At 44.4% G+C, this 26,319-nt stretch overlaps 1 protein-coding gene across 5 annotated transcripts in view; it reads left to right on the top strand.

Moving 5' to 3' along the window:
* LOC139046634 (uncharacterized) overlaps window positions 1-26,319 on the top strand; it is a 43,300-nt gene that overhangs the window by 13,977 nt on the left and 3,004 nt on the right. The window contains exons 2-7 of one of the 5 annotated variants that reach the window (XR_011508776.1): window positions 8,426-8,597; window positions 14,396-14,536; window positions 15,043-15,094; window positions 16,303-16,493; window positions 17,330-17,536; window positions 25,489-25,678. Coding sequence is in view for 3 of the 5 variants with exons in the window: in XM_070526262.1 (XP_070382363.1) it covers window positions 16,350-16,493; window positions 17,330-17,536; window positions 25,489-25,518 (381 nt within the window). In the remaining 2 variants the exon portion in view is untranslated. Of the gene's footprint in view, window positions 1-8,425; window positions 8,598-14,395; window positions 15,095-16,302; window positions 16,602-17,329; window positions 17,537-25,488; window positions 25,715-26,319 lie in introns of all 5 variants that reach the window. The other 4 variants (XR_011508775.1, XM_070526262.1, XM_070526263.1 and 1 more) reach the window with 4 other exon arrangements.

The raw sequence follows: 26,319 nt of genomic DNA, 5'->3' as shown, positions 1-26,319 counted from the left end.
AGCAATATTGTTTGAAAAGCCATACCTTGATAACAGGTCGACAAAATCATTCACTGATGTGTTAGCAGGTTGCAACAAATCAATGTTAAAGTCACCCAAAATTACAACAGGCATTTTCAGTGACGACAGAGAATCAAGCAATGTTTCAAACCGACGGAAAAATTCAACCAGAGACCCAGCGGGAGGCCTATAAACAACCCCAATTATGAAAGTTCTACATCTGACAAAAAGAAGTTCGTAGTTGGACAACATAGCACAGTGTTCAGCCATTACTTCATGATGAATAGCGTTTTTTATGTATAAAGCAACCCCCACCCCCTTTCTTACTACACCTGCTCAAGCATTCAGGTTTGTAACCATTGATTTCGATTGCATCTTCAGTGGTATTGTACCAAGTTTCCGTAAAGGCCAAAATATCGAACTCAAAGCCTAAGGACATTAAGAATGTGTTTAATTGGTCCTCTTTGTTCCGTAAACTCTGCGCGTTTAAATGATAAAAGGAAAAGAACTTCGAATGCTTACTCTCCTCAGAAGCAAAATCGCGAAAAGAAACGAAATCGAGATAAGACTTAGAACATGAAACCGCCATGGGAAAGCATAAAGTTTATCAAACAATGCCGGAAGCGTTAACATTAAACCATGTTCGCGAGGTCACTTGGCACATTCGAATGACACTGTCACCGCTATTCTTTCGTGCGAAAACATGACCATTCTTTTGCCACACGAAGCAGTACTTCATTTCTTTTCCCTTCGTTTGCGCTAGCCACAAAAGCCTTTTGTTCATCGCAGTTAGATTATCAAAAATTCGCAAGTCTGGTGCTTTCTCCCGAAGACGTGAGCGACTTTGCATTCACCGTTCCTTCAACATGACAGATCGGAAGCGAGCTATCACTACAGGTTTTTTACCAGCACGCGGATGCAGCCGATGAAGGGAATCAAGGTCAGAGTCTGATAGCTCCGGAAGCTCGAGCGTACGTGCCAGACAGTTCATCTTATCAAGAAGGTTTTCATTCTCTTCTTTTTGCATACCGTGAATCTCGATGTTTTGTCGGCGACTGTACTGCTCCAATTCATTTAACTGAGCTTTCACTTCGAGGGCATTTGGAGAAGTTTCAGACTCCAAATGTTCAACACGCTTCCTCAAGGCCGCAATTTCAGTACCCTGACTGTCAGTCTTCTTAAGTATTTCGTCATACTTGTCAGAAAGCATTTAGATAGATGCCTCAATGCCACTGATGCCTTTGACAGCCTCGGACAAGGCGTCCACTTTGGCCACAAGTGGAAGAAGTGATAATACATTTGCATTGAGTTGGTTCAGCTTACATTCAAGTCTTTGGCTTTCAGACATATTGGATGAGGCACCGCCCCTTTTTTCATTTGTTTGACATGTTGCGCACTTCCAAGAATTTTTCAAGGAATCGCCTTTACTGCGAAAAGCAGACCCAGTAATCCCAGAACATTTACCAACATGGTATGAATATTTACAAACTGTACACACAAGGGGTATTTCATCGGGCCGAATGTCTGCATTACAGTTCAGTCATAATACATTCAGTCATAATAACAGTGGACAATGATTAACTATAGGCACAGCAGCAGCAGGGAACGCCAGGAGGTTAAGAACGAGTTCGTAGCAAAATAACACCAACCTGCAACAGTGGCAAAGCAAATGCGTGAGAAGCGATGCTGCGCGCCGTCCACTGCCACTGCTGTGCCCGAAAAGCGAAGAATCGAGGATCCGCCTGTCCTTTTTACGTCCGTCGTCCTCAGGTCCGTCACGTGGTAGCAGCTGAAATCGGGGCGGTGGTCCAAATTATCGCCACGATGGCGTAACAGCTGGATTGACGGCCGCACGTTGTATTTCTGCAACAGTGGCAAAGCAAATGCGTGAGAAGCGATGCTGCGTGCCGTCCACTGCCACTGCTGTGCCCGAAAAGAGGGATTCCTGAAAGTCGGACAAAGTATGCCCCGGTAGGAGAAGTACTGAAGCAGGTCCCGTCGCTTGCCGTGGTACAGCATGCGGCCAGTCGATGTGATCGCCACCGGAGTAAGGAAGAAGAAAGAGGGCTGCTATGAATCCCATTAAGATATAAAAGTCTGATGACATGGAGGCTTTTTGTAAACCTGGTGCAACGTGATTTGGTCGTTTAATCACAGCAGTAGCCTCATCTGCGTCTGTGATCCAGTGAGGTGGTCAGCTTTCTTTGCATATTCGCCAACACAGTTGGCGGCATATTACCACAGTCTCCCGAATTTGAGCTTCACAAAGGACTGCGCTAACACAATCGAGCTGAGGTTCTAACATAGCTGATGTTTTTTAGAGCGCAGCTCTTTGACGTCCGTTCCTGGGTTTCGCGTCGTCGTCGGCGTTGTCGTCGTCGTCGGCGTTGTCGTCGGCCTCGTAACCAGCTCGCCGACGAATCTGCTGCTCCGCCGCCGCGCATGCGCGCTGTCGGCTCTCCGGGCGAGGGAGGATGATGGAAGGGAGGAGGAGAGACTGTGGAGGAGGGCTGGCTACACAAATGGCTCTTTGGCGTCCGTTCCTGGGTTTCGCGTCGTCGTCGGCGTCGTCGTCGGCGTCGTCGTCGGCGTTGTCGTCGGCCTCGTAACCAGCTCGCCGACGAATCTGCTCCGCCGCCGCGCATGCGCGCTGTCGGCTCTCCGGGCGAGGGAGGATGATGGAAGGGAGGAGGAGAGACTGTGGAGGAGGGCTGGCTACACAAATGGCTCTTTGGCGTCCGTTCCTGGGTTTCGCGTCGTCGTCGGCGTTGTCGTCGTCGTCGGCGTTGTCGTCGGCCTCGTAACCAGCTCGCCGACGAATCTGCTGCTCCGCCGCCGCGCATGCGCGCTGTCGGCTCTCCGGGCGAGGGAGGATGATGGAAGGGAGGAGGAGAGACTGTGGAGGAGGGCTGGCTACACAAATGGCTCTTTGGCGTCCGTTCCTGGGTTTCGCGTCGTCGTCGGCGTCGTCGTCAGCGTTGTCGTCAGCCTCGTAACCAGCTCGCCGACGAATCTGCTCCGCCGCCGCGCATGCGCGCTGTCGGCTCTCCGGGCGAGGGAGGATGATGGAAGGGAGGAGGAGAGACTGTGGAGGAGGGCTGGCTACACAAATGGCTCTTTGGCGTCCGTTCCTGGGTTTCGCGTCGTCGTCGGCGTTGTCGTCGGCCTCGTAACCAGCTCGCCGACGAATCTGCTGCTCCGCCGCCGCGCATGCGCGCTGTCGGCTCTCCGGGCGAGGGAGGATGATGGAAGGGAGGAGGAGAGACTGTGGAGGAGGGCTGGCTACACAAATGGCTCTTTGGCGTCCGTTCCTGGGTTTCGCGTCGTCGTCGGCGTCGTCGTCGGCGTTGTCGTCGGCCTCGTAACCAGCTCGCCGACGAATATGCTCCGCCGCCGCGCATGCGCGCTGTCGGCTCTCCGGGCGAGGGAGGATGATGGAAGGGAGGAGGAGAGACTGTGGAGGAGGGCTGGCTACACAAATGGCTCTTTGGCGTCCGTTCCTGGGTTTCGCGTCGTCGTCGGCGTCGTCGTCGGCGTTGTCGTCGGCCTCGTAACCAGCTCGCCGACGAATATGCTCCGCCGCCGCGCATGCGCGCTGTCGGCTCTCCGGGCGAGGGAGGATGATGGAAGGGAGGAGGAGAGACTGTGGAGGAGGGCTGGCTACACAAATGGCTCTTTGGCGTCCGTTCCTGGGTTTCGCGTCGTCGTCGGCGTTATCGTCGGCCTCGTAACCAGCTCCGCCCCCCTTTCATCCCCCCAGCGCTAGCAGCGACCGACTGATACCGCTTTCGTGAGTCCGCTACCGCACTCACGAAAGACGTCGTGCACTTCCTGCAACTCGCATTAACCGTCCATCGATCCACACCGATGTTAGTAGTGGGGGACTTTAATGTTGACATAAAGACAAACAGCAATTTCCTAACACTTATGCGGGAGAACATCCCGTTCCTCTCGCTCGTAACGCGTCCCACGGCTGTGACAACCTCGCGAGGCACTTGTATAGATCTCGTCTTTGAGAATCAAGCATTGGTGTACCAAGTAGAACATATATCAGTCTATTTCTCCGACCACAAAGCTTCCTTCATGGCTGTCAAGAACTGTTAGTGGAGTCTTTGTTAAAGGAATACGTGTGAAAAATAAAAAAAAAATTCTGTGATAGCGCATACATGTGTTCTCGATTTCTTTGCCTCAATCTATCGAAAAGGTGAAACAGCTTATTTGCTGCGCTCAAATTTCGCATTAGGAAGTAACGTAATCGTCGGTAATTTTTTTTTCGCTATAAGTTATTTGCGCAAATTCGTTTATGAATCAAGTTAGTGTGTGTAAGCATTTGCAGGGGGAGTGATGGATGGGTCGAACTTGATCTTCACATAGAACCATACTACTGTAGACTGGCGTTTTTGTCCGCTATAATATATTTGCGCAAGTTCCTTTATCAATCAAGTAAGTATCTGTGAACATGCTTTGCGCGGTGATTCATGAATTGGGGGAATTTGAGCTTCACATAGAACTATACTATTATAGGCTGAGGATTTCTTCCATTATAACTTATTTACGGAAATTCGTTCATTAATCAAGTAAGTTAGTGTCTCTAAGCGGGCATTTGCAGGGGGAGTGATGGCTGGGTCGAATTTGAGCTTCACTGGTTTATTTTTCTGGAGTCTTTACTGGCTTTTGTCGGTGATAATAAGTACACTATTATAATGGGCGGAGATTTCAATATCAACATGCTTACTGATACTCCCGCTAAAAGAGAAATGGAGCAGCTCATTCTGTCCTTTGGATGCTCAAATGTTATCAGTTCCCCCACCCGAATTACTGCTACATCTGTAACACTACTTGACCTATTTATAACAAATAACTACACACCTTCTTGCAAAGCCGGAGTAATATGCAGTGATGTTAGCGATCACAATGCCATATACATGTACCTTGAAAACAACCACGCACGCCCAAAGAGCACACAGCGTATTCAGTTCCAAGAAATAACACCTAAAAACTTAGAACTTTTCAGACAAAGAGTCAATAATTTTGATTGGAGCAATGTGCTGTGCGAAACAGAAGCAGATCATGCATATAACTTATTCTTGAGTAGCTTTGTGAAATTATATAATGCATCATTTCCTTACAAGTACCTTACGCAGTCAAAAAAATACGCAAACCCTGGATAACGCCAAATCTACTTACTAGAATTCAAGCGAAGGATAGGATGTATAAGAAGTTCCTGAAAACTCGCGATTCTGATCTCTTTAAAACATACAAATGCCTTCGTAATAAACTAACGAAAGATATCAGAACCGCTAGAGACGAGTATTATTGCAATTTCTTTTTTAACTCAACCTCTAGGACTGACGTGACGTGGAAAAAGTTAAAAAGTGTGCTTCATCCTCCCTCTCTATCAAACCAAGTTATAAAAATTAGTCGGGAAAATGAAGAATTGTCAGGCAGGAAGTTGGCTGATGCGTTTAATGATTTTTTTATTGATCTCCAGAGAAGTGATTATGATGTGATGGCTCTGGACTACATAAATTGTACCATGAATCAGACATGTTTCCTAAATCCTGTCACTCAGACCGAAGTAATGACCGTATTTTTTTCATTAAATAATTCCGGGAGTTGTGACAAAGACGGTATTAAGGTGAAACCTGTGAAATATGTTATGGATGTAATAGCACCGAGTCTCACCCATATATTTAACCTTTGTCTGGCAAATGGTGTCTTTCCTCGGCAAATGCAGATTGCAAGAGTAGCAGTTGTTTATAAGAAAGGTGACAAGAATGACTTTGCAAACTATAGGCCTTTGTCAATACTACCCGTTTTCTCGAAAGGGCTTGAGAAAGTAATTTTGACCCGGATGAATAACTTTTGTAGTAAGCATAATATACTGACACCTTCACAATTTGGTTTTCGGAAACACCGGTCCACCGAACTCGCTCTATTAGAACAAAAAGAATACATTCTAAAATCACTTGATGACAGGAATTTAGCATTAGGTGTATATGTAGATTTTTCGAAGGCTTTTGACCACCTGAACCACAAGTTACTTTTAAAAAAGCTTCAAGTATATGGCTTTAGAGGAACGTCATTGATGCTTTTGAGCAGCTATCTCGGAAGTCGACAACAGTATGTTGAAATAAACGGTCACCGATCCAATGTTAAAACTCTCTCTTCCGGCGTACCGCAAGGCAGCATAATGGGCCCGTTTCTTTTTAATATATACGTGAATGACATAACACAGATAGACAGAGAAATGAAAATGGTCATATATGCTGATGACACCAGCTTATTCTTTTCAGCCTCGTCTGCCTCGAACGTGATCATGAAAGCAAATACAGCACTTAGGCAGCTTGAGAAGTGGACAAAATATAACGCTCTAAAAATTAACACTTCCAAAACAAAGGCCATTATTTACCGTCCAAAAAACAAGGATGTTCCTATTAACGATGATATCATTCTTAATAATTTAAAAATAGAGATAGTAAATTCCTTTAAAGTACTAGGTGTACTTTTCAATGAGAAAATGACGTGGGATGACCACACAAACTACGTAGCATCCAAACTGTCACGTGTCATCGGATCGATTTACACTCATAAGAACATCCTCCCTATAAAAGTAAAATTGCTCCTTCACAATTCATTGTTCTGTTCGCATCTAAATTATTGTCATTTGGTCTGGGGGGGAACATCCTTGGCGAATCTACGAAAATTACACATTCAGCAGAAAAGAATGCTCAGGATAATATACAATGTAGCATATGACCACCCATCTAAACCGCTCTTTATGAAAGACAACATAATGCCAATTCATGATCTGTACGCATACCGCCTAATAACTAAATACATTACAGAGGTCAAAAATAACGTCTCGTTCAATGCACAACTGGCATCACTGCAGAAAAGAAATTTAGCCTACGCAACCAGAAACACCGATATTTGGCACATACATTCATTCAGAACAGGTTACGGACAACATATGCTCAGAAACACTCTTCCACATCTCTTAAACCTGTGCCAACATTACAATTTAAATCTCCAACGCACCCGGTCAAAAGATTTGCGTCATTTTGTTTCACTTATAAGTGAAAGGGCGGCACTTTCTGTCTGAAATGTACGACATATTATGCACATCACTTTGTTTTCTGAAATTGTACATTTTTGTAAAAATTGTCATTTGTAATATTCCTTTTTGTCTGTACTGATATGCTTGTACTGTTTGCCTTTTTTTTTCTAAACATCATGTATTGTATCGGGGAGGCGAGAGCCCGTCAAGCTGGATATGTAGCTTTTTCTCTCCCCCTCCCACATCCTTGAGATGGAAAATAAAGGCATTATTATTATTATTATTATTATTATTACATAACACTGAGCTAACTCGACTGAGCTGAGGTTCTTACATACCCGTATAGGCTAATGTATTTTTGTTTCACTACAAGTTATTTACGCAAACTTGTTTATGAATCAAGTTAGTGTCTCTAACGAATTGCAGAGGGAGTCATGAATAGGTCGAAGTTGTGCTTCACATAGAACTATACTATTGTGGGCAGTTATTGCGAACATTCGTTTATTATTCAAGTAAGTATCTGTAAACGTGCATTTACAGGGGAAGTGATGGTGGGTGGTATTTGAGCTTCACATGTAACTATGCTATTATAGGCTGATGTTCTTTCCGCTATAACTTACTTGCGCCAATTCGTTTATTAATCAGTTAAGCTACTATCTGTAAGCATGCTTTGCAGGGGAAGTGATGGATGGGTGGTATTTGAGCTTCACATAGAACTATACTATTATAGGCTAATGTTCTTTCCCCTATAATTTACTTGCGCAAATTTGTTAATAATCAGTTAAGCTAGTATCTGTAAACATGCTTTGCAGGGGCAGTGATGGATGGGTGGTATTTGAGCTTCACATAGAACTATACTATTATTGGCTGATGTTCTTTCCCCTATAATTGCGCAAATCCATTTATTAATCAGTTAAGCTAGTATCTGTAAACGTGCTTTGCAGGGGAAGTGATGGATGGGTGGAAATTGAGCTTCACATGGAACTACACTATTATAGACTGATGTTCTTTCCCCTATAATTTACTTGCGCAAATTCGTTTATTAATCAGTTAAGCTAGTATCTGTAAACATGCTTTTCAGGGGCAGTGATGGATGGGTGGAATTTGAGCTTCGCATGGAACTACACTATTATAGGCTGATGTTCTTTCCCCTATAATTTACTTGCGCAAATTCGTTTATTAATCAGTTAAGCTAGTATCTGTAAACATCCTTTGCAGGGGCAGTGATGGACGGGTGGTATTTGAGCTTCACATAGAACTATACTATTATAGGCTAAATAAACTTGTTTAACGTTATCTTTAGTCAGTGTCCATATTCCTTTACGTATGCGCCGCTCTTCAATAATCTTTGTTTACGCCAACTAGGGCGACTGGGGTGCTCAAGTGGCCTGGTGCCTTGGTTCCCGCGCTGCAGACCTGGTGACGAGCAGTTCTTGCCTACTTGTGTATTGCTGCCCGTACAGCGGACTTAGTGGCCAGCTCTTCTATCAGCCTGCTGTCTTGCCGTCAACCTTGTGCCACCCGTTCTTGCGAAGTGGTATCTTGCTGTCAATTCTACGGGCCTAATGGCCAGCTGTTGTAAAGACCTGGTATCTTTCTATCCACCCTGCCGGCTTAGTGATCAGCTGTTCTAGCGGCTTGATCTAGCGCTTATCATAAGAATGCACGTGCCTTAAGGATTCGCATGAGGCAAAAGTCTGTTTATTTCTATCATAATTTCTTTACAAAAACGTCAAGTTGGACGAGTTCGTAGATCAACATCATCGAATACCTGCGTAGTGGGCATTGAGCGCTCGTTAGAAAACCCCCGGGTGGTCGAAACTAAACCGGAGTCTGGCACTACGCCGTGCCTCATAATCATATCTTAGATTTTGCACGCAAATTTGAATTGGAATTTTCGGCTTGGTTCAGGCAGCTCGGGAACTCGTAGCCGAGTCAAGTTTCCTGTCCCAGTTGATGAGGTGAGCACAATGCTTGCAACTGTTTTGACGTAATTACGCTCAATCAACCTTTCGTGTAACCACTATATGCGAAGTTCTATTACGCTGCTTTTTGCTGTAAGCGCTTCATTTTTGGTACCTGTGAAGTAGGCGTATCAATGGATAGTCAAATGCACTGCAGCTTCTTGTTCAGTGCAGCACGTCGCTGAATTTGATGTTGACGCGTAAAAAAAGTAACCTGTTCCTTCCGTATTACGAAACGCTATTCCAAACTGATAGTGAATTCAAGGAATACTGTGGGCAGCTAAGCTATACATCTGCCGAGCTATATATCTGCCGAGCTTTCGCCTTCTTACTGATTGCTTTCGTGGCACCATCGGTGGGAAAAAATTTCGAATCGGTAATACGCTGAAAAACGTGGGTCATGCAAAACAATAATAATAATAATCTTCAAGGCTCATATTGAAATCTGTTTGAAGCAACGCTTTTTTATTAAACGCTATACAACTAACGGCGACGTTGAATTTTATTCATACAATGAGTAAATTCATGCAATATTGATGCATAGGCTTCTCCTCGCACAATACGTATATTGGTGCGTCGCAGCGTTCGGAAGCTATTCCGAAAGGCAAACACCAAACCAGATGGGTGCACAGTGTTAATGTCTGTGTATCGATGCGACGAGGACAAGTGTGATGTGTGTTGCTTTTCGAGTAGAACGGTAATGACAGGGTTATGCAGTGAAAAGTACGACACATTCGTATTCATATGTACTCGGGTCGTATTAGAGACACTCGTAATCTTGATATAGCGTGGTTTTGAAGCTTTGCGAAGGTGGTCCCAGAGGACCATGTATCCTCTGCTGTATAACCTACGTCCTCAGGCCTCTGAATATCTGAAAAGCGATCGTATCATTATGGGAAGGAAGGGATTCTTCGCCGTAGGTCAAAGCACTAGAAAAGAATTTAGAACGATCGAGTTTACGTGGCCAGGCTGCTTTATTGGTGAGGCCAGGGTACCGCATAACATTTTGTTTCCTCATTTCTTTGTGGACAACTTTTGAAACATTTGTGTTCAATATGGACCTTCTGTCTTGTGTTCACGTCTGTTTGTAGCTTCCGGCAACTCCATTTTCACTTCTCTGTCGTTTCATACTCAGAGTTATTTTCTTACATTCTGTTACCAACCTATAATAATATAACAATAGTAATATTAGTAAAATACCATTACCTCTACTAATAGGCGTCCGTGACATTCTGAGGACGGCAACAAGATTGCGACACAACGACGGTGACATGATGACGGGGTGATGACTATGTCGTCGGTGGCATAACTAAATATCTGTGGGAGGAGAAAATGGCCACCATAGGCATGAATAGCGCATCCGTCGTCATTTATGATGATGCTTAACAGCGGTAGGGGTCGACAACGGCCTTGTGCACTGTTGAATGCGTCTGGTTGCAACTTTTACACGAACATAGCTTTCTTTCCCCTTTCGACCGTTTTTGTCGTTGTTCAGTGGTCGATGATTGATTTTCGGATTCGGCAAAGAAAACGTTCGTTCTTATTTCGTTCGTTCGTTTTTTTTTTTTCAATCATTCAGTCAATGGTTCGTTCGTTCGTTAGTTCGCTCCTGCAGTCTTTCGTTCGTTCATTTCTTCACTCTTTTGTTAGTTTGCTCCTTCAGTCATTCGTTAGGTTCTTAGTACGGGCTATTTATACGCTGATAATCATCGCCGATGATTTCTGCATTTTCTTCCTGCCACAGCAGTTAAGCACTTGTGCGACCAACGTCGCAGTCACAATCGCATCGTCATCATGTCGTCGTGACTTTGTAATCTTGTGGCTGTCATGCTCAGCATGTTGGTGTCATCGTCATCTTCTTTGTCATTGTCGTCAAGCCGTCATGGTAATCGTTTCCGTATCTCATTGTAGCCTTTACGGTGCTGTATTCTTTAAGCCGCTGAAGTGGTCGTCATCGCCATCATGTTGACGTCATAGTCAAGCTTTGTCGCTGTCGTCATGACCGCGTCGGCCGCGTGGTCGTCTTGCAGTGTTAGTCCTTGTGGCATGGTCGCAGTGTTTGTACTATCGCTGTCACCCTTCGGCGTCGCCGTCATTTTTGTCCTGCTTCAACGCCGTTTTCATTCCTGAGGTTGTGCGGACGTCGTCGTACCATTGCCTTCCTATTCTCTCTCTCTCGCACGCAGGCCAGATGGGCGCACACTCATGTGCACACACACTCGCACGATGTTATTAATTAGGTTTCGAGATAAGTAGGCGGGCAGGCAGGCGGCAACCCGCCGATCAGTCATAACCTGAAGTACCTAACCGGTGTAAAAGGAACACCTTTGATATTTACATTTCTCAGCTTTCGCAATTATTTAAATATGTATGTTAAAGCGAATCTTCCACTGCCCACTCGCCCGGGTTTAACGTGGCTGCTGCTGCTGAGTCGGTCGGTCGGGCGGACATATTTGTGGATATATGTATAGAAAACTATATCGGGTGATCATTATTATATTGTGCAGAATTTTTAAATATCGCGTGTGTCAGATGATGAAACCCATGCCGTCATCAGAATTGGTTCCTAGTGGATATGCCTTGCAACCTAATCACAACATGTGCCATAAACTGATCTTCGTGAACTTTCGCCGATTAGTTGATTGTACGTCGGTTTTTTGTGAAATTATTGTCAGCTTCTTGAAATACTTCAGATGGCGGAATGAAATTACGCCGTCTTCCACAAGAGTTTTTTAGAAATTCTGTAAAACGTACGAATGATCACCTGTATGTGTGTCGAGTGCAGGCACCATCAAACAGGCTTATATAACCTCTGCATGCTGACCACCAATAAGGTAGTAGTAAGATAGTAGTGATTAGGAGTAAATTCCTACATAACACCTTAACATCTAATACAGGCACTCAAGTATCCTTGAAGTTCACAGACGTCGATATGATTGGCACATTATATTTTAGTGATCACTTAGGGAACTTGATTGATTATATGACACTGTGTATGCGCCACTGGGCGTGTCAATTCTCGGCCGAACCTCCAGAAACTGTGGTACAGTGTCCATAATGTAACTAGACGTGCGTAATACCTTTTTGTGCATACACATTTTATCGCCATATTTCCCTCGCGAAGCATAAGAAAATGTTTGACCATGTGACATCGCTGCGTTGATGTTTGACGCTGTGTAGCTACTTGATTTAGTGTTTGAAATGCAGCAAAGCTTTTGAATATTGTGTTATTTATTTATTTATTTATTTATTTATTTATTTATTTATTTATTTATTTATTTATTTATTTATTTATTTATCCATCATACCTTACAGGCTTCTGCATGGAGCATTGACTAAGGGTTAACATGATAAAATAAGCAAGCAAACGGATCCAAAGGCAGAGTAACAATATTTGCGAAGCTGCACTGCAACATAAAAAATGTTTCATGACCGCAGCCATACCCAAGGAAAAAAATATAGCCGTCATCACCCCCCATAAGCCTATTTATGTACTCTCCCAGAGATTTTCATAACCTTTGACTTGCGCCAGCTGATTGCATATGAAGTCTGCCCCCAACTTTCTATTTTTATCACGCCACCTAATCTCCTGCGGTTCTGGACTGCACTTCCCTTGGCACTCAGTCTGTAAACTTTAATGCACCTCCCGTTATCTCCCCTACGCGTTACGTGGACCGTCCAGCTCCACATTTTCCTCTTAATATTTACGCATACATTGGCTGCCCGATGTCTGCTAACTAATCCACATCTCATTCTTCTTGTCTCTGAACAATATTCCTAACATTTTTCCGCACAAGTTAATCCCCAAGTATGCTCCTTATATTTGGTGCCCATACCCTTTTCAAGGATAGCGTGTAGGGGTTGGAGGGACGGACTTCGGGATGAAAACCAAACTTGGGAGGGTTTATTTTACATTATATACAGAGAGGTGAGACTCAAGTAACATTCGTACAGACATTACGGGCCAGCAGCAACTCGGACGCTGCGGCCCGCGGCAAGAAGTTCGAGAGAGGTGAATCAGTGAATCAGGGACTGTCCCAGAATGCTCAGGTCTCTCTGGAAGGCTTCTTATAAACCCTTCGAGCACTGGAAGACACGTCATGTTCGACCAATGGGAGAGTCCGCTCAGATGACGCCACTTTCCGCCAATGGTAGGCGCCCGTGCGATGGTGTCATACCCGGCGAAGGGAGTCGGCGCCTGGTCCTCCTCTCTTGATCACTTGATCTTCCTGCGCTCTTGCCTCGCAGAATCGCAATCCACTTCTTCTAAGGTGGAGAAGGAGGGGGGGCGCTCATGCTCCATTCTACAAGGGTTCACCTGCTCCCGGTGCTACGGCCCCTCAGCGGTAGCAATTGTCTTCTTCAAAGGCGATGAAGAGGTACGCTTGGGCCTTCCCGGCACGTCTGGCTGTCACGGCGAATTACCGCCGTCTTGGTTTGGCACCCACTTCACTTCCAACAATGCCGTGCTATCCCCTCGCTTTCTGGAAGAGTCAAGCAGAGAATAGCTACCGCGGCTTACAAACTTGTTGGCTCGTCCGCTCCTCTGGAATGTGCTGCGATTCGAAGTGGTTTGGGGAACTCGAAGTAGCCTCAGGAAACGGCGCCATATCTAACAAGCGGTAAGTTATGATTTCGCAACGCGTACCGTATGGGATCCAACTGATTTTACTTTGCTGTAAATTTACTTGCCATGATCAAAGTCAGTTAGGCTATCCCATTTCCTTAATGTCCATTGATATTCAACCTTCGTCTTAATCTGTCGGCTGAGCTACACCATAGCAGTCATGCATTACGTCACTTACGAATTCCCATAATCGAAAAAGAATTGCATAGCGTAATGATATGCACGTTATAATTTTGGCACCAATAATCTCGCGGGATTATAGCCACGACTTGATCCTTTTAGCGAATCTTATCACAAGCACTGCAGTCCTTAATGTAGAATAGGTGGAAGGTGAACTCTGATATTCGACAATCGGGGATCACGTAAGCAAATGTGCGAAGTTTGTTAAGCAAGGTCGAATGAGCGTATGCAATATGTCAGAAGAATATGTTGCCGTCCAGCTTCCAGGCGCACAGTCATCGTCGAAATTAGAGACTCACACGAATCTTGCATATTCATAACAATAAAATAAAATGAGAGAGATATTTGAGGTAAACTACGGCGCTTCGGTTTGCGATGTGCTAGCATCGCAGGGCTTCGGTTGTCTCCTGTCAGGAGTCGCGGTATCGTGGCCTTTGCGGAATTGGAGCTTAGGCCCTTCTTCACAACCTGCTATATTGCGCTTTGTTCGTGCGTTTTGCTTTTTTCTCTAATGAGACAAAGCATATATTTGTGACTTTTTCATAATTATTCATTTGTTCGTAGCTGGTGCTGTCCTTGCGTGCTTCGATCGGGTTCGCCTGTTTCCTGCACACGACCGAGGGCGGTTATGGCGCTCTGCGAAGCTGGCTATCATCGCGAGGTGTCAAGAGTGCTGTCGGCTGTATACATCATTGAGTCCGGGGTGTGAGTCTGGCGAAAGTGGAACTATCTCCACAATTGGTCGCTTCATAATACACACCTAAATTTACAACATGCCAACAGAAAAATAAAAAGATATTATCAACGGCGGACACATTTAGGACTTGTCGTTCTGTCCTGTCGTCGCTAGGTTGCAGCTGACGCAGTCACGCGCAACCTGGTACAAGTAGCGAAGTCTTTCTCTGCGCGACAAATAAAAAAGAACGAAAAGAACTGATGGCATATTGAGTTACACTTCTTGGAGTACCCAAGACATTTGATGACTGAAATTTTGGGGTAGATCACTGCGGCGTTTGACGTAGTGATCAGAGTAGAACCTCATGGTTTCCTTTGCCCACCTTTGTCTGTGTGCTCCTCACATACGCGTGTAATGTTTTCTTCTTTATTTATTTCATCGGTACCACGAACGAACGGCACGAGATCGACCTGATTGTGTCGTGGACCCATCTGTCAAGCAGTGACATTGCTGGCCTTTCCTGCATTCTCACCAGGACCAGCGTGGGAAGCAGCACGATGGCCGACTCTACCAGCCGCAGCAGCAAGGTTAGTGCATCGAAGACGCGCCTTCTTGCGTCCTAATCTTTCCGAATACTTTCACTCTGCAAAGGAAACTGCGTAAAAACAATTTCACCCACACTCGAGGACGCCAACGGTTCTTATGACGCTTAGGAAGGTAGCGTGAAGAAGACGCTATAATAAAGAAAAAGAAAGCATAATTAGTGCAGTCACAATTATGATTATCCAATCTTATGATTAAAAATATGCTAACTGGGTACACTTGAGCTGACCCAGTGAAGCATCGCATGAGGAACATGGTACAAGTGGAAGAAATGCGTTGCCTAACAATTCAATGTTCATTGAAAATTAGCTTGAAAGCACGTTCGTTGTTCACAGTATGAATTTGACTCAACTTTCCAATGAACTTTCAGTTCTCAGACATGATTCGTGTGCGCTACTTCAGTGGCTATATTTTCACTCCAGCACCCCCGCAGAAAGGTGTCTTCTCGATGGACTTCGCTTTGCTGTCGTATTCTCTAATACAGTTTGTAAAAATTAGTCTGGAGCTCCCCTTTAAGACGTCCCTCAGAATCCCCGAGTTGTTTTGGAACATACACCATAACTTAGATATGCAGCAAAAGGAAGCACATTAGGCACATTACGTCGATAGCGACGCAAGCCAGTTCGAAGTTATAAAACTGCCATGCGTGTTTGCCATTGGCCGTTGTATTAATCGAACCCGCACATTTTCGAACGAAAACACAAAAACTAAGAGATGGCGGAGTTGGTCCCGTGTTCGTTTTCAAGTAACGAGTCGTAGCTCATTGAGCCGACTGACTCAATACTGATAGCCTAAGATAACGGCACAACGCTGCCTGCAACGATATTAGTTCTGTGTACTGCGGTGTATTACAGTTGTAACTTGCAATCAGTGTGGGTTGTATTTTTGGAAACTTCACCTAGTTCGCGATATGTTTGTTTGTCTGTTAGTTTCTTAATCTGTATTTTGCATGTTTCACGCCTATATGGTTCATGGAGTAGTACAAGGTCTAAAGTCTAGAACGTTGAACTGCTGTGCTGAGGAAACGAGTTTCGTTACCAATTTTCAGACCAACCTGCGTCCCTGAGTTGGCGACCTGTATGTGCCACTCGTCAATGAACTCCATCTGGAGTCACTGTGCATGTTCCACTGGGTATACGACGCCCATGAATGAATTTTCTTAGCGCCAACAATGAACACTGGGCTGTTTTAGCGGCCTGGTGACCTGGTGGCCAGCAGTTATTGAGCACAGACATCTCGATGCCCAGCCTGTGGGCCAGCTGGTCAGCTCTTCTATCGGCCTGGTGTCTTGGTGCCCGCACTGCAGACTTGGTGACCCTCTGTTCTGGAGGCCTGGTGACTGCCCATGCTGTGGACCTGGTGGCCAGCTGCTCTAGCTACCTGGTATCATGCTGCCCGCTCTGCTAGCCTGGTACCCAGGTCTTTTAGCGGTCTGGTATCTTGTTGCCCGCCTTACGGACCAAGTGGATGGCAGTCCTGGCAGGCAGCCTGGTTTGTTGTTGCCTGTCCTGTGGGACTGGCGGATATTCTGGCGACATGGTCTGGTGCCGATCAAAAGATCGGGCTTGCGGTATAGACTCGCATGAGTAAAAAGGTTGTTTCTTTCTATCGCAATTTCTTTATAAAGAACTGCTGGTTGGGTTAGTTGGTGGGTTAACATTTCCAAATTAGCGACTCTGCTGACTTCGTTCCTATGTTTAGTTTCGGCCATTTCCCTGTATATAAATGTCGCGCTCGACTCAGTAATCGGTTATGTAGGCAACCCCGATATCGCGGCTGGTTTTCGCCTAGGCTACCGTTTTACCTTTGTCTATGCCTGTACTTGCACGCAAGAGTGCTTACCTGCTTTGCGCTGTATAAAATGAAAGACCCGTACCAACTAGCTCACGCGCAAGCCCTTCTGAAACTTCACTCTGTTCGTGATAGATTTGTCTGTCTGTCTTTTACCTTGTTAATCCTTATCTGACTTCTTTAACTCAACCTTGGGTCAGCGAGTAGTCCACGGTCTGATGTGTAGGACAACCTGGAAGATGCGCTAAGTGAACAGGATTCGCGACCAAGCTTCAGACCAACTTGTGTCACTCAATTTGTGACAGTGTGTGCCGCTCTGCAATGAACTTATTCACGCTATCTTGGGTGACTGCGTATGTGCCTTTAGATATGTGGCGCTCACGAACGAACTTTTCTTCACGCTAACTAGGGTTACTGGGTTGTTCTAGCGGCCTGTTGTCTTAGTCCCTCGCCTGCGGGCCCGGTGGCCAGCAGTTCCAGTGCACTGTTATCTTGCTGCCCGCCCTATGGACCTGGTGGTCAGCTCGTCCATCAGCCTGGTGTCTCGCTGCCCGTTTTGCGGATCTGGTGACCTCCCGTTCCAGCGAAGTGGTATCATGCTGCCCACCCTGCAGATCTGGCGGCCAGCTGTTCCGGTAACCTGGTATATTGTTGCTCAATCTACGATACTGATCAGCAACTGTGGTAGCAACCTGCTGCGTTGATGCCCACCCTATACGGTACTGATTGGTAACTGTTGGACAGCGACCTAGCTACCTGCTAGGTCGCTGTCCACCATACGAGCCTGGTGGCCAGCTCCTCTAGCGACCTGGTTTGCTGCTGATCAGAAGGTCACGCGCGCGCTATCCTAAATTCTTTAATAAACATCAAGTTGGGTCAACGTCCTCGACTTCAGCATCTATATTGACATCAATCTTTTTGCGATGTTTCAGTATGGCTATTTCTTTCTATTTCAACACGGCCATTCTCCGTAAGAACGCGCCATTTAGCCAGCACATATATCGCAGATTCCTTTCGCACTGACTGACATTTTGACAATGTTAATCTGGTTCAGTGTACAAGTGCTTAACTGTTCTAGGGAATAGCCTTAGCTCATACTGTCCGAACGAAATTCGTTCTTCTCATTTGAAGTCAACATAAAGTGAATACGACGGCTGCTCGTCTACGTAGGACGTTACCGTGGCTCTTGATTCGAACAAACCGCCATCGTGGTGCAGCGGCTTTGACGTCGTGTGCCTAAGCCCGAAAGCTCGTGATCTAATCTCAGCGGCCATGGCTAGATTTCGTTGGGGGTAAGTGCAAATACGCCACTTTCTGAGCAGAGTTCACCATAAAGAACCTTAGCTGGTCGGAATTAATCAGAAGTTTGACACTAGGCCTTGTATAATCATATCGTGGTTCTTGCACGTAAAAGACTGCAGAATGGGTGCAGTCTTTGTATCGACTGTTTTCGTCAAATGTCGGGGTTCGGGATCGACAAACGAAGTGTTGGTTCGATCATTCGTTAAGTCAACGTATCATGGGTACAATCGTTCATTAGTTATATCGTTCACCTTTCGTTAGCTAGCATAACTTAATCACCCTACGTGGATTTACAGGAGGAATCATCCATGCGTTGAATATCAGCTGTTCAGAAAAGTGAAACAACACAGTGGAGTGGATATTCTAATGGGCTACAAATTTCTGCTTTTAACGGGGAAAGAAATTCACGAAAGTTCGTTTATTCCTCGCGTAAATCATTGTAAAAAAAGTGCATTGGCAGGCTGAATAATATATGCGTTGAATCTGAGCTGTCGCGGGTAGTGATAAAACATCGTGGCGCGATTATACTAAAAGCCTATAGGCTACTGCTTTTAACGTGGAAACAAATTTACGCAAATACGTTTATTCATCGCGTAAGCAATTGTCTGAAAAAGTGCATCTGGTGGGGGAATGAAATACGCATTCAAACTGAGCTGAGAGGAAAACGATAAAACATGATCGCTCCTTAATTCTGAAGGGCTAGAAGCTTCTACTTTTAACATGGCAAATAATTTGCGGAAATCCGTATATTCATCGCGTAAATAATTGTCTCAGAAAGTTACTTTCAGGTGGGAATGATATATGCATTGAATCTGAGCATTTAGGGAAAGTGATAAAACACGGTGGCGCCAAGGCTATAAAGGGTAGAGAATTCTACTTTTAAAATTGGAAATAATTTGCGGAAATTTGATTATTCATCGCCTAAATACTTCTCAGATAGGGACTTTCAGGTAGGAATGATCTATGCGTTGAATCTGAGCTGTTAGGAAAAGCGATAGAACACGGTATCGCTAATATTCGAAAGGGCCGGACACTTCTGCTTTTAGCATGGCAAATATTTAGGGCAAATTCGTTTATTCAGTGCGTAAATAATTGTCAGAAAAAGTCACTTCCAGTGGGGAATTATCTGTGCGTTGAATCTGGGCTCTTAGAGGAAAAGGGATGGAACGCAGTGGCGCTAATATTCCAAAGGGCTAATGCGTTCTGCTTCTAACGGGGAAACTAATTTTCGCAAATTCGTTTACTCATGGCTGATATGTCTGAAAAAGGGGAGTTGAGGGTGAGAATGATCTATGCGTTCATTCGGTGCTGTTAGCGAAAGTGATAGAGGTGGCGTTGATATTCTAAAGGGCTAGAGGCTTCCCCTTTTTACGTGGCAAATTATTTGTGCAGATTGGTTTGTCAGTCGGGCAAATGATTGTCTCAGAATGTGACATTAAGGTAGGAATGATCTATGCGTTGAATCTGAGCTGTTAGGAAAAGCGATAGAACACAGTGGCGCTAATATTCTAAAGGGCTAACGCGTTCTGCTTCTAAGTGGGAAACTAATTTTCGCAAATTCGTTTACTCATCGCTGAAATGTCTGAAAAAGGGGAGTTGAGGGTGAGAATGATCCATGCGTTCATTCGGTGCTGTTAGCGAAAGTGATAAAGAGGTGGCGTTGATATTCTAAAGGGCTAGAGGCTTCCCCTTTTTACGTGGCAAATTATTTGTGCAGATTGGTTTTTCAGTCGGGCAAATGATTGTCTCAGAATGTGACATTAAGGTAGGAATGATCTATGCGTTGAATCTGAGCTGTTAGGAAAAGCGATAGAACACAGTGGCGCTAATATTCTAAAGGGCTAACGCGTTCTGCTTCTAAGTGGGAAACTAATTTTCGCAAATTCGTTTACTCATCGCTGAAATGTCTGAAAAAGGGGAGTTGAGGGTGAGAATGATCTATGCGTTCATTCGGTGCTGTTAGCGAAAGTGATAAAGAGGTGGCGTTGATATTCTAAAGGGCTAGAGGCTTCCCCTTTTTACGTGGCAAATTATTTGTGCAGATCGGTTTGTCAGTCGGGCAAATGATTGTCTCAGAATGTGACATTAAGGTAGGAATGATCTATGCGTTGAATCTGAGCTGTTAGGAAAAGCGAAAGAACACAGGGGCGCTTTTTTTTTTTTTTGGGGTTTTACGTGCCAAAACCACTTTCTGATTATGAGGCACGCCGTAGTGGGGGACTCCGGAAATTTCGACCACCTGGGGTTCTTTAACGTGCACCTAAATCTAAGTACACGGGTGTTTTCGCATTTCGCCCCCATCGAAATGCGGCCGCCGTGGCCGGGATTCGATCCCGCGACCTCGTGCTCAGCAGCCTAACACCATAGCCACTGAGCAACCGCGGCGGGTAACACAGGGGCGCTAATATTCTAAAGGGCTAACGCGTTCTGCTTCTAAGTGGGAAACTAATTTGCGCAAATTCGTTTATTCATCGCTTCCATAATTGTCTGAAAAAGGGGACTTGAGGGTGAGAATGATCTATGCGTTCATTCGGTGCTGTTAGCGAAAGTGATAAAGAGGTCGCGTTAATATTCTAAAGGGCTAGAGGCTTCCCCTTTTTACGTGGCAAATTATATGTGGAAATGTGTTCGTTAGTCGAGTAAATAATTGTCTCAGAAAGTGACTTTCGGGTGGGATTGATCTATGCGTTGAATCTGAGCTGTTAGGAAAAGCGATAGAACACAGTGGCGCTAATATTCTAAAGAGCTAACGCGTTCTGCTTCTAACGGGGAAACTAATTTGCGCTAATTCGTTTATTCATCGCTTACATAATTGTCTGAAATAGGGGACTTGAGTGTGTGAATGATCTATGCGTTGATTCGGTGCTGTTAGCGAAAGTGATAAAGAGGTCGCGTTAATATTCTAAAGGGCTAGAAGCTTCGCCTTTTTACGTGGCAATTTATTTGTGGAAATTCGTTCGTTAGTAGAGTAAATAACCGTCTCAGAAAGTGACTTTCAGGTGGGATTGATCTATGCGTTGAATCTGAGCTGTTAGGAAAAGCGATAGAGCACAGTGCCGCTAATATTCTAAAGCGCTAACGCGTTCTGCTTCTCACGGGGAAACTAATTTCCGCAAATTCGTTTATTCATCTCTTACATAATTGTCTGAAAAAGGGGACTTGAGGGTGAGAATGATCTATACGTTTTTTCGGTGCTGTTAGCGAAAGTGATAGAGGTCGCGTTAATATTCTAAAGGGCTAGAGGCTTCTCCTTTTTACGTGGCAAATTATTTGTGGAAATTCGCTTGTTAGTCGAGTAAATAATTTTCTCAGAAAGTGACTTTCAGGTGGGATTGATCTATGCGTTGAATCCGAGCTGTTAGCAATAGCGATAGAACACAGTGGCGCTAATATTCTAAAGGGCTAACGCGTTCTGCTCCTAACGGGGAAACTGATTTGCGCAAATTCGTTTTTTCATCGCTTGAATACTTGTCTGAAGAGGGGGACTTGAGGGTGAAAATGATCTATGCGTTGATTCGGTGCTGTTAGCGAAAGTGATAAAGAGGTGGCGTTAATATTCTTAAGGGCTAGAGGCTTCTCCTTTTTACGTAGGAAATTATCTGTGGAAATTCGTTTGTTAGTCGAGTAAATAATTTTCACAGAAAGTGGCTTTCGGGTGGAATTGATCTATGCGTTGAATCTGAGCTGTTAGCAATAGCGATAGAACACAGTGGCGCTAATATTCTAAAGGGCTAACGCGTTCGGCTTCTAACGGGGAAACTAAGTTGAGCAAATTCGTTTACTCATCGCTTACATAATTGTCTGAAAAAGGGGACTTGAGGGTGAGAATGATCCATGCGTTGATTCGGCGTGGTTAGGAAAAGTGATAGAGGTAGCGTTAATATTCTATAGGGCTAGGGGCTTCCCCTTTTTACGTTTCAAATTATTTGTGGAAATCCGTTTTGTTAGTCGAGTGAATAATTGTCTCAGAAAGTGACTTTCAGGTTGGGTTGATCTATGCGTTGAATCTGAGCTGTTAGGAAAAGCGATAGAACACAGTGGCGCTAATATTCTAAAGGGCTAACGCGTTCTGCTTCTAACGGGGAAACTAATTTTCGCAAATTCGTTTACTCATCGCTGAAATGTCAGAAAAAGGGAAGTTGAGGGTGAGAATGACCTATGCGTTCATTCGGTGCTGTTAGCGAAAGTGATAAAGAGGTAGCGTTAATATTCTATAGGGCTAGAGGCTTCCCCATTTTACGTGGCAAATTATCTGTGGAAATTCGGTTGTTAGTCGAGTAAACAATTTTCTCAAAAAGTGACTTTCAGATGGGAACGATCTATGCGTTGAAGCTGAGCTGTTAGGAATAGCGATCGAACACATTGGCGCTAATATTCTAAAGGGCTAACGCATGCTGCTCCTAACGGGGAACCCGCCGTGGTTGCTCAGTGGCTATAGTGTTGGGCTGCTGAGCATCAGGTCGCGGGATCGAATCCTGGCCACGGCGGCCGCATTTCGATGGGGGCGAAATGCGAAAACACCCGTGCACTTATATTTAGGTGCACGTTAACGAACCCCAGGTAGTCGAAATTTCCGGAGTCCTCCACTACGGCGTGCCTCGTGATCAGAAAGTGGTTTTGGCACGTTAAACCCCATAATTTAATTTTAATTTTCCTAGCCGGGAAACTAATTTGTGCAAATTCGTTTTTTCATCGCCTAAATAATTGTGTGAATAAGGGGACTTGAGGGTGAGAATGATCTATGCGTTGATTCGGTGCTGTTAGCGAAAGTGATAAAGTGGTTTCGGTAATATTCTGAAGGGCTAGAGGCTTCGCCTTTTTACGTGACAAATTATTTGTTGAAATTCGTTTGTTAGTCGAGTAAATAATTGTCTCAGAAATTGACTTTCAGGTGGGATTTATCTATGTGTTGAATCTGAGCTGTTAGGAATAGTTACACAAACACATTGGCGCTAATATTCTAATGGGCTAATGGGTTCTGCTCATAACGGGGAAACTAATTTGCGGAAATTCGTTTTTTCTTCGCTTAAATAATTGTTTGAAAAAGGGAATTTCAGGTGGGAATAATTTATGCGTTGAATCTGAGCTGTTAGGAAAAGTGATAAAGGAATATTCTAAAGGCTATAGACGTATGCTTCTTAAGGGGAAGCCAATTTATGCAATTTCGTTTATTCGTCGCCTAAGTAATTATCAGTAAATGTTTATTTAATGGGGAATGATCTATGCTGTCAATCTTAGTTGTTAGAAATTATAAAGCAAATGGAGAGTTTATTCTAAAGAGCTATAGGATTCTGCTTTTAACACGGAAAGTAGTTTCTGCAAATTCGTTTTTTTTTATCGCGTAAGTAATTTTCAGTGAAAGTGCATTTACTGTAGGAATGATCTATGCGTTGAATCTCATCTGTTAGAATAATCTCTCCACCGTGTTTTAAAGCTTCTAAGGGGCTATTAGCTTCTTGTTTTAACGAAGATAGTTATTTACAGAAATTCGGTTATTCATCGAGTAAATAATTGTCAGTAATAGATTATTTCCTGGGGAATGATCTATGTGTTGAATCTGAGATGATTGAACTTTTAAAGTTAGCGGAGATATTATTCTATAAGGGCTATAGGCTTCTGGCTTTAACGTGGAAAGTAACTCATGGAAATTTGTTTTTTTTTATCGAGTAAGTAATTGTCAGTAAAAGTGCATTTGCTGGTGGAATGATCTATGCTTTTAATCTGAGCTGTTAGAAGTTATCAAACACGGCGGAGAAAATATTCTCAAGTGTTATGGGCCTCTGCTTTTAACGCGGAAAGTAACTTACCCAGAATCGTTTATTCGTCACGTAAATAATTGTTATTAAAAAGGCATTTGCTGGTGGAATGATGTATGTACTGAATTTAGCTGTGAGAAGTTATAAAATAAGGCGAAGAGAATATTTAAATTCTTATAGGCTTTTGCTTTTAACGCGGAAAGTAATTTACGCAAATCGTTAATTTATAGCGTTAATCATTGTCAATAAAATTTATTTCCAGGAGGAATGATCTATGCGTTGAATCTGAGCCGTTTGATTTTATAAGACAACCGGAGAGATTATTTTAAAGGCTATATGCTTCTGATGTCAAAGCGCAATGTAATTTACACAAACAAGTTTATTCATCACGCAATGAAATGTCAGTAAATGTGTACTAACGATATCTCCAGTAGACTTTCTCTTCTTTTAATCTTTCCGTCCCCTTTTTCCTTTCCCCAGTGTAGGGTAGCCAACCGGGCTCAGTCCAAGTTAACCTCCCTACCTTTCCTTTATCATTTGCTCTCTCTCTTGAGGGGGAATGACATTCACTCATGAATGAATGAGTGACATTGTATGTCATCTGACTTCTCCGTCTGTGAATTATTCTTTCCATAAAAGTCGTCCAGCTAGATTTAATTCTTTAATTTTAGCCCTAGCTTTATGGGAGCATGTGCTGCCGTCAACTTTCTTTGCCTATCCGCCAACGCAGTTGGCAGTATATTAAAGTAGTGTGCCGGTCCACACGGCTGTTTACTGCAGACGGCGATCCACCTCGCGTCGTTATGGTGAAGATGTCATAGTTGGGTCGATGGACCGTCATGATGACGATGCCCGCCTTGGTGGCCTGTTGGACAAAATCAGTTTAGGACGTCAGTCAAAAATGGGTTGGTTTAGCAAGGCTACATCTGCATGAAGGATATAAACATCACTGAAGTTAAATGTGTCATCAGCAGCAGGCATCATCATCAGTAGACATTTCACCCGCAAATTCAATCCAATAGGCATTGGGAAGTGCTATTAGCAGTTAAGAGTAGGCGACAACATATGGTGCCATTTATTTTCATGGAATGCCACTGTCAGTTTTGCACAGAGGTCGGGGGTTTGCTTCGCATTGAGTGATGTCGTATAAAGAACAGCGGATAGGTCGTTTTCATAGACTGCCCACAGCCGTCGCACCTATTACCTGGTGTATTGTAGGGGCAAAGTTGTTTCAAATGTTTCATGCTGGTTATGCTATATAACACTACTAACGACTGCAAAAGGTTTTGACAGTCATGTCAAAGACAAACCTAAAGGTAAGGCTCTTTCGCACTAGCTTTTATATGGACCCATGCTGTAGTGCTTGCAGGCCATATTAGTACCCCTGTGGTAATCCGTTGTTTATTGAAATAAAGGAATGAATGGCACAAACTTACTCCTGATTGCTCTCTAATGGGGCTGTAACTGTTTAGCCTGGTCAATTATTCAATAAACTCATCATTCTCACTGTTGCCTTGGCATCATCCCAGGTCAACCTGACTTCTTTAGCAGCGAGGTGAATATCTCCTGCAGCATGCTTGTGTCAAGCCACATGTAGCAGCTGCGAGCAACGTACGTGACACAGTGTTCATGCCACTGGCAAGGCTGCAGCACACTCTGTTGTCCTCGCGCAGCCGGATGCTCCATTTTGGATGTCGGTTGGCCAGGATGTCCAGCAAGGTTGAACCTTCTTGCTCAGCATTTCTAAGTGCAAAAGTATGTTGTTTAATTGGCTCGGCCGCTGATATTTGCAGATGTGTACGTTTTGCTACATTTTCACATTTCATGTCAGCGATGCACCGTTTCTACATTGCACACTAACAATAAACGACCTGTGGATGTAGATGTCAATCTAAACAAATGCATCGCTTTGGCTAATCCGACACGCAAGGCTGCGCGCTAAGACTTATTCAATATGCGTGAGGTCTAAAATATGTGTAAAAATTATACAAAGCGAGTTTCAACTTCTGAAATCAGCGACAACAAACTCTAAGGCAGCCGCGTCCGCAGACCGAACTCGGCACGCCTTCAACGGCCGCATTGCTGGCAGGAGAGAGCGCTCAGGCTTGCTCATCCGGTGGTCGATGATTGCGACGTGGCTTCCAGGTACGACAATGCTACCATGAAGAAGCCAGCCGCGATCGACGAAACGCCTAACCGACGCAGACTCAACATGGGTGCAGCTGCACAAATCGAAGGACGAAAGCCCCGGCACCCTTCCAAAGCGTTGCCAGCGGCATTCGACAGAGCGCAGCACAGAAAAGTGAAAAAGTCGGATTAGAAACGAACGCATGCTGTAAACTACTTTTCATTGGTGAGCT

The sequence above is a fragment of the Dermacentor albipictus genome, chromosome 9, assembly GCF_038994185.2.
Source record: "Dermacentor albipictus isolate Rhodes 1998 colony chromosome 9, USDA_Dalb.pri_finalv2, whole genome shotgun sequence".
In the NCBI taxonomy this organism is placed as follows: Eukaryota; Metazoa; Arthropoda; class Arachnida; order Ixodida; family Ixodidae; genus Dermacentor; species Dermacentor albipictus.
Note: the sequence above shows the minus strand (reverse complement) of the source record. Positions and strands in the feature narration are given on the sequence as shown.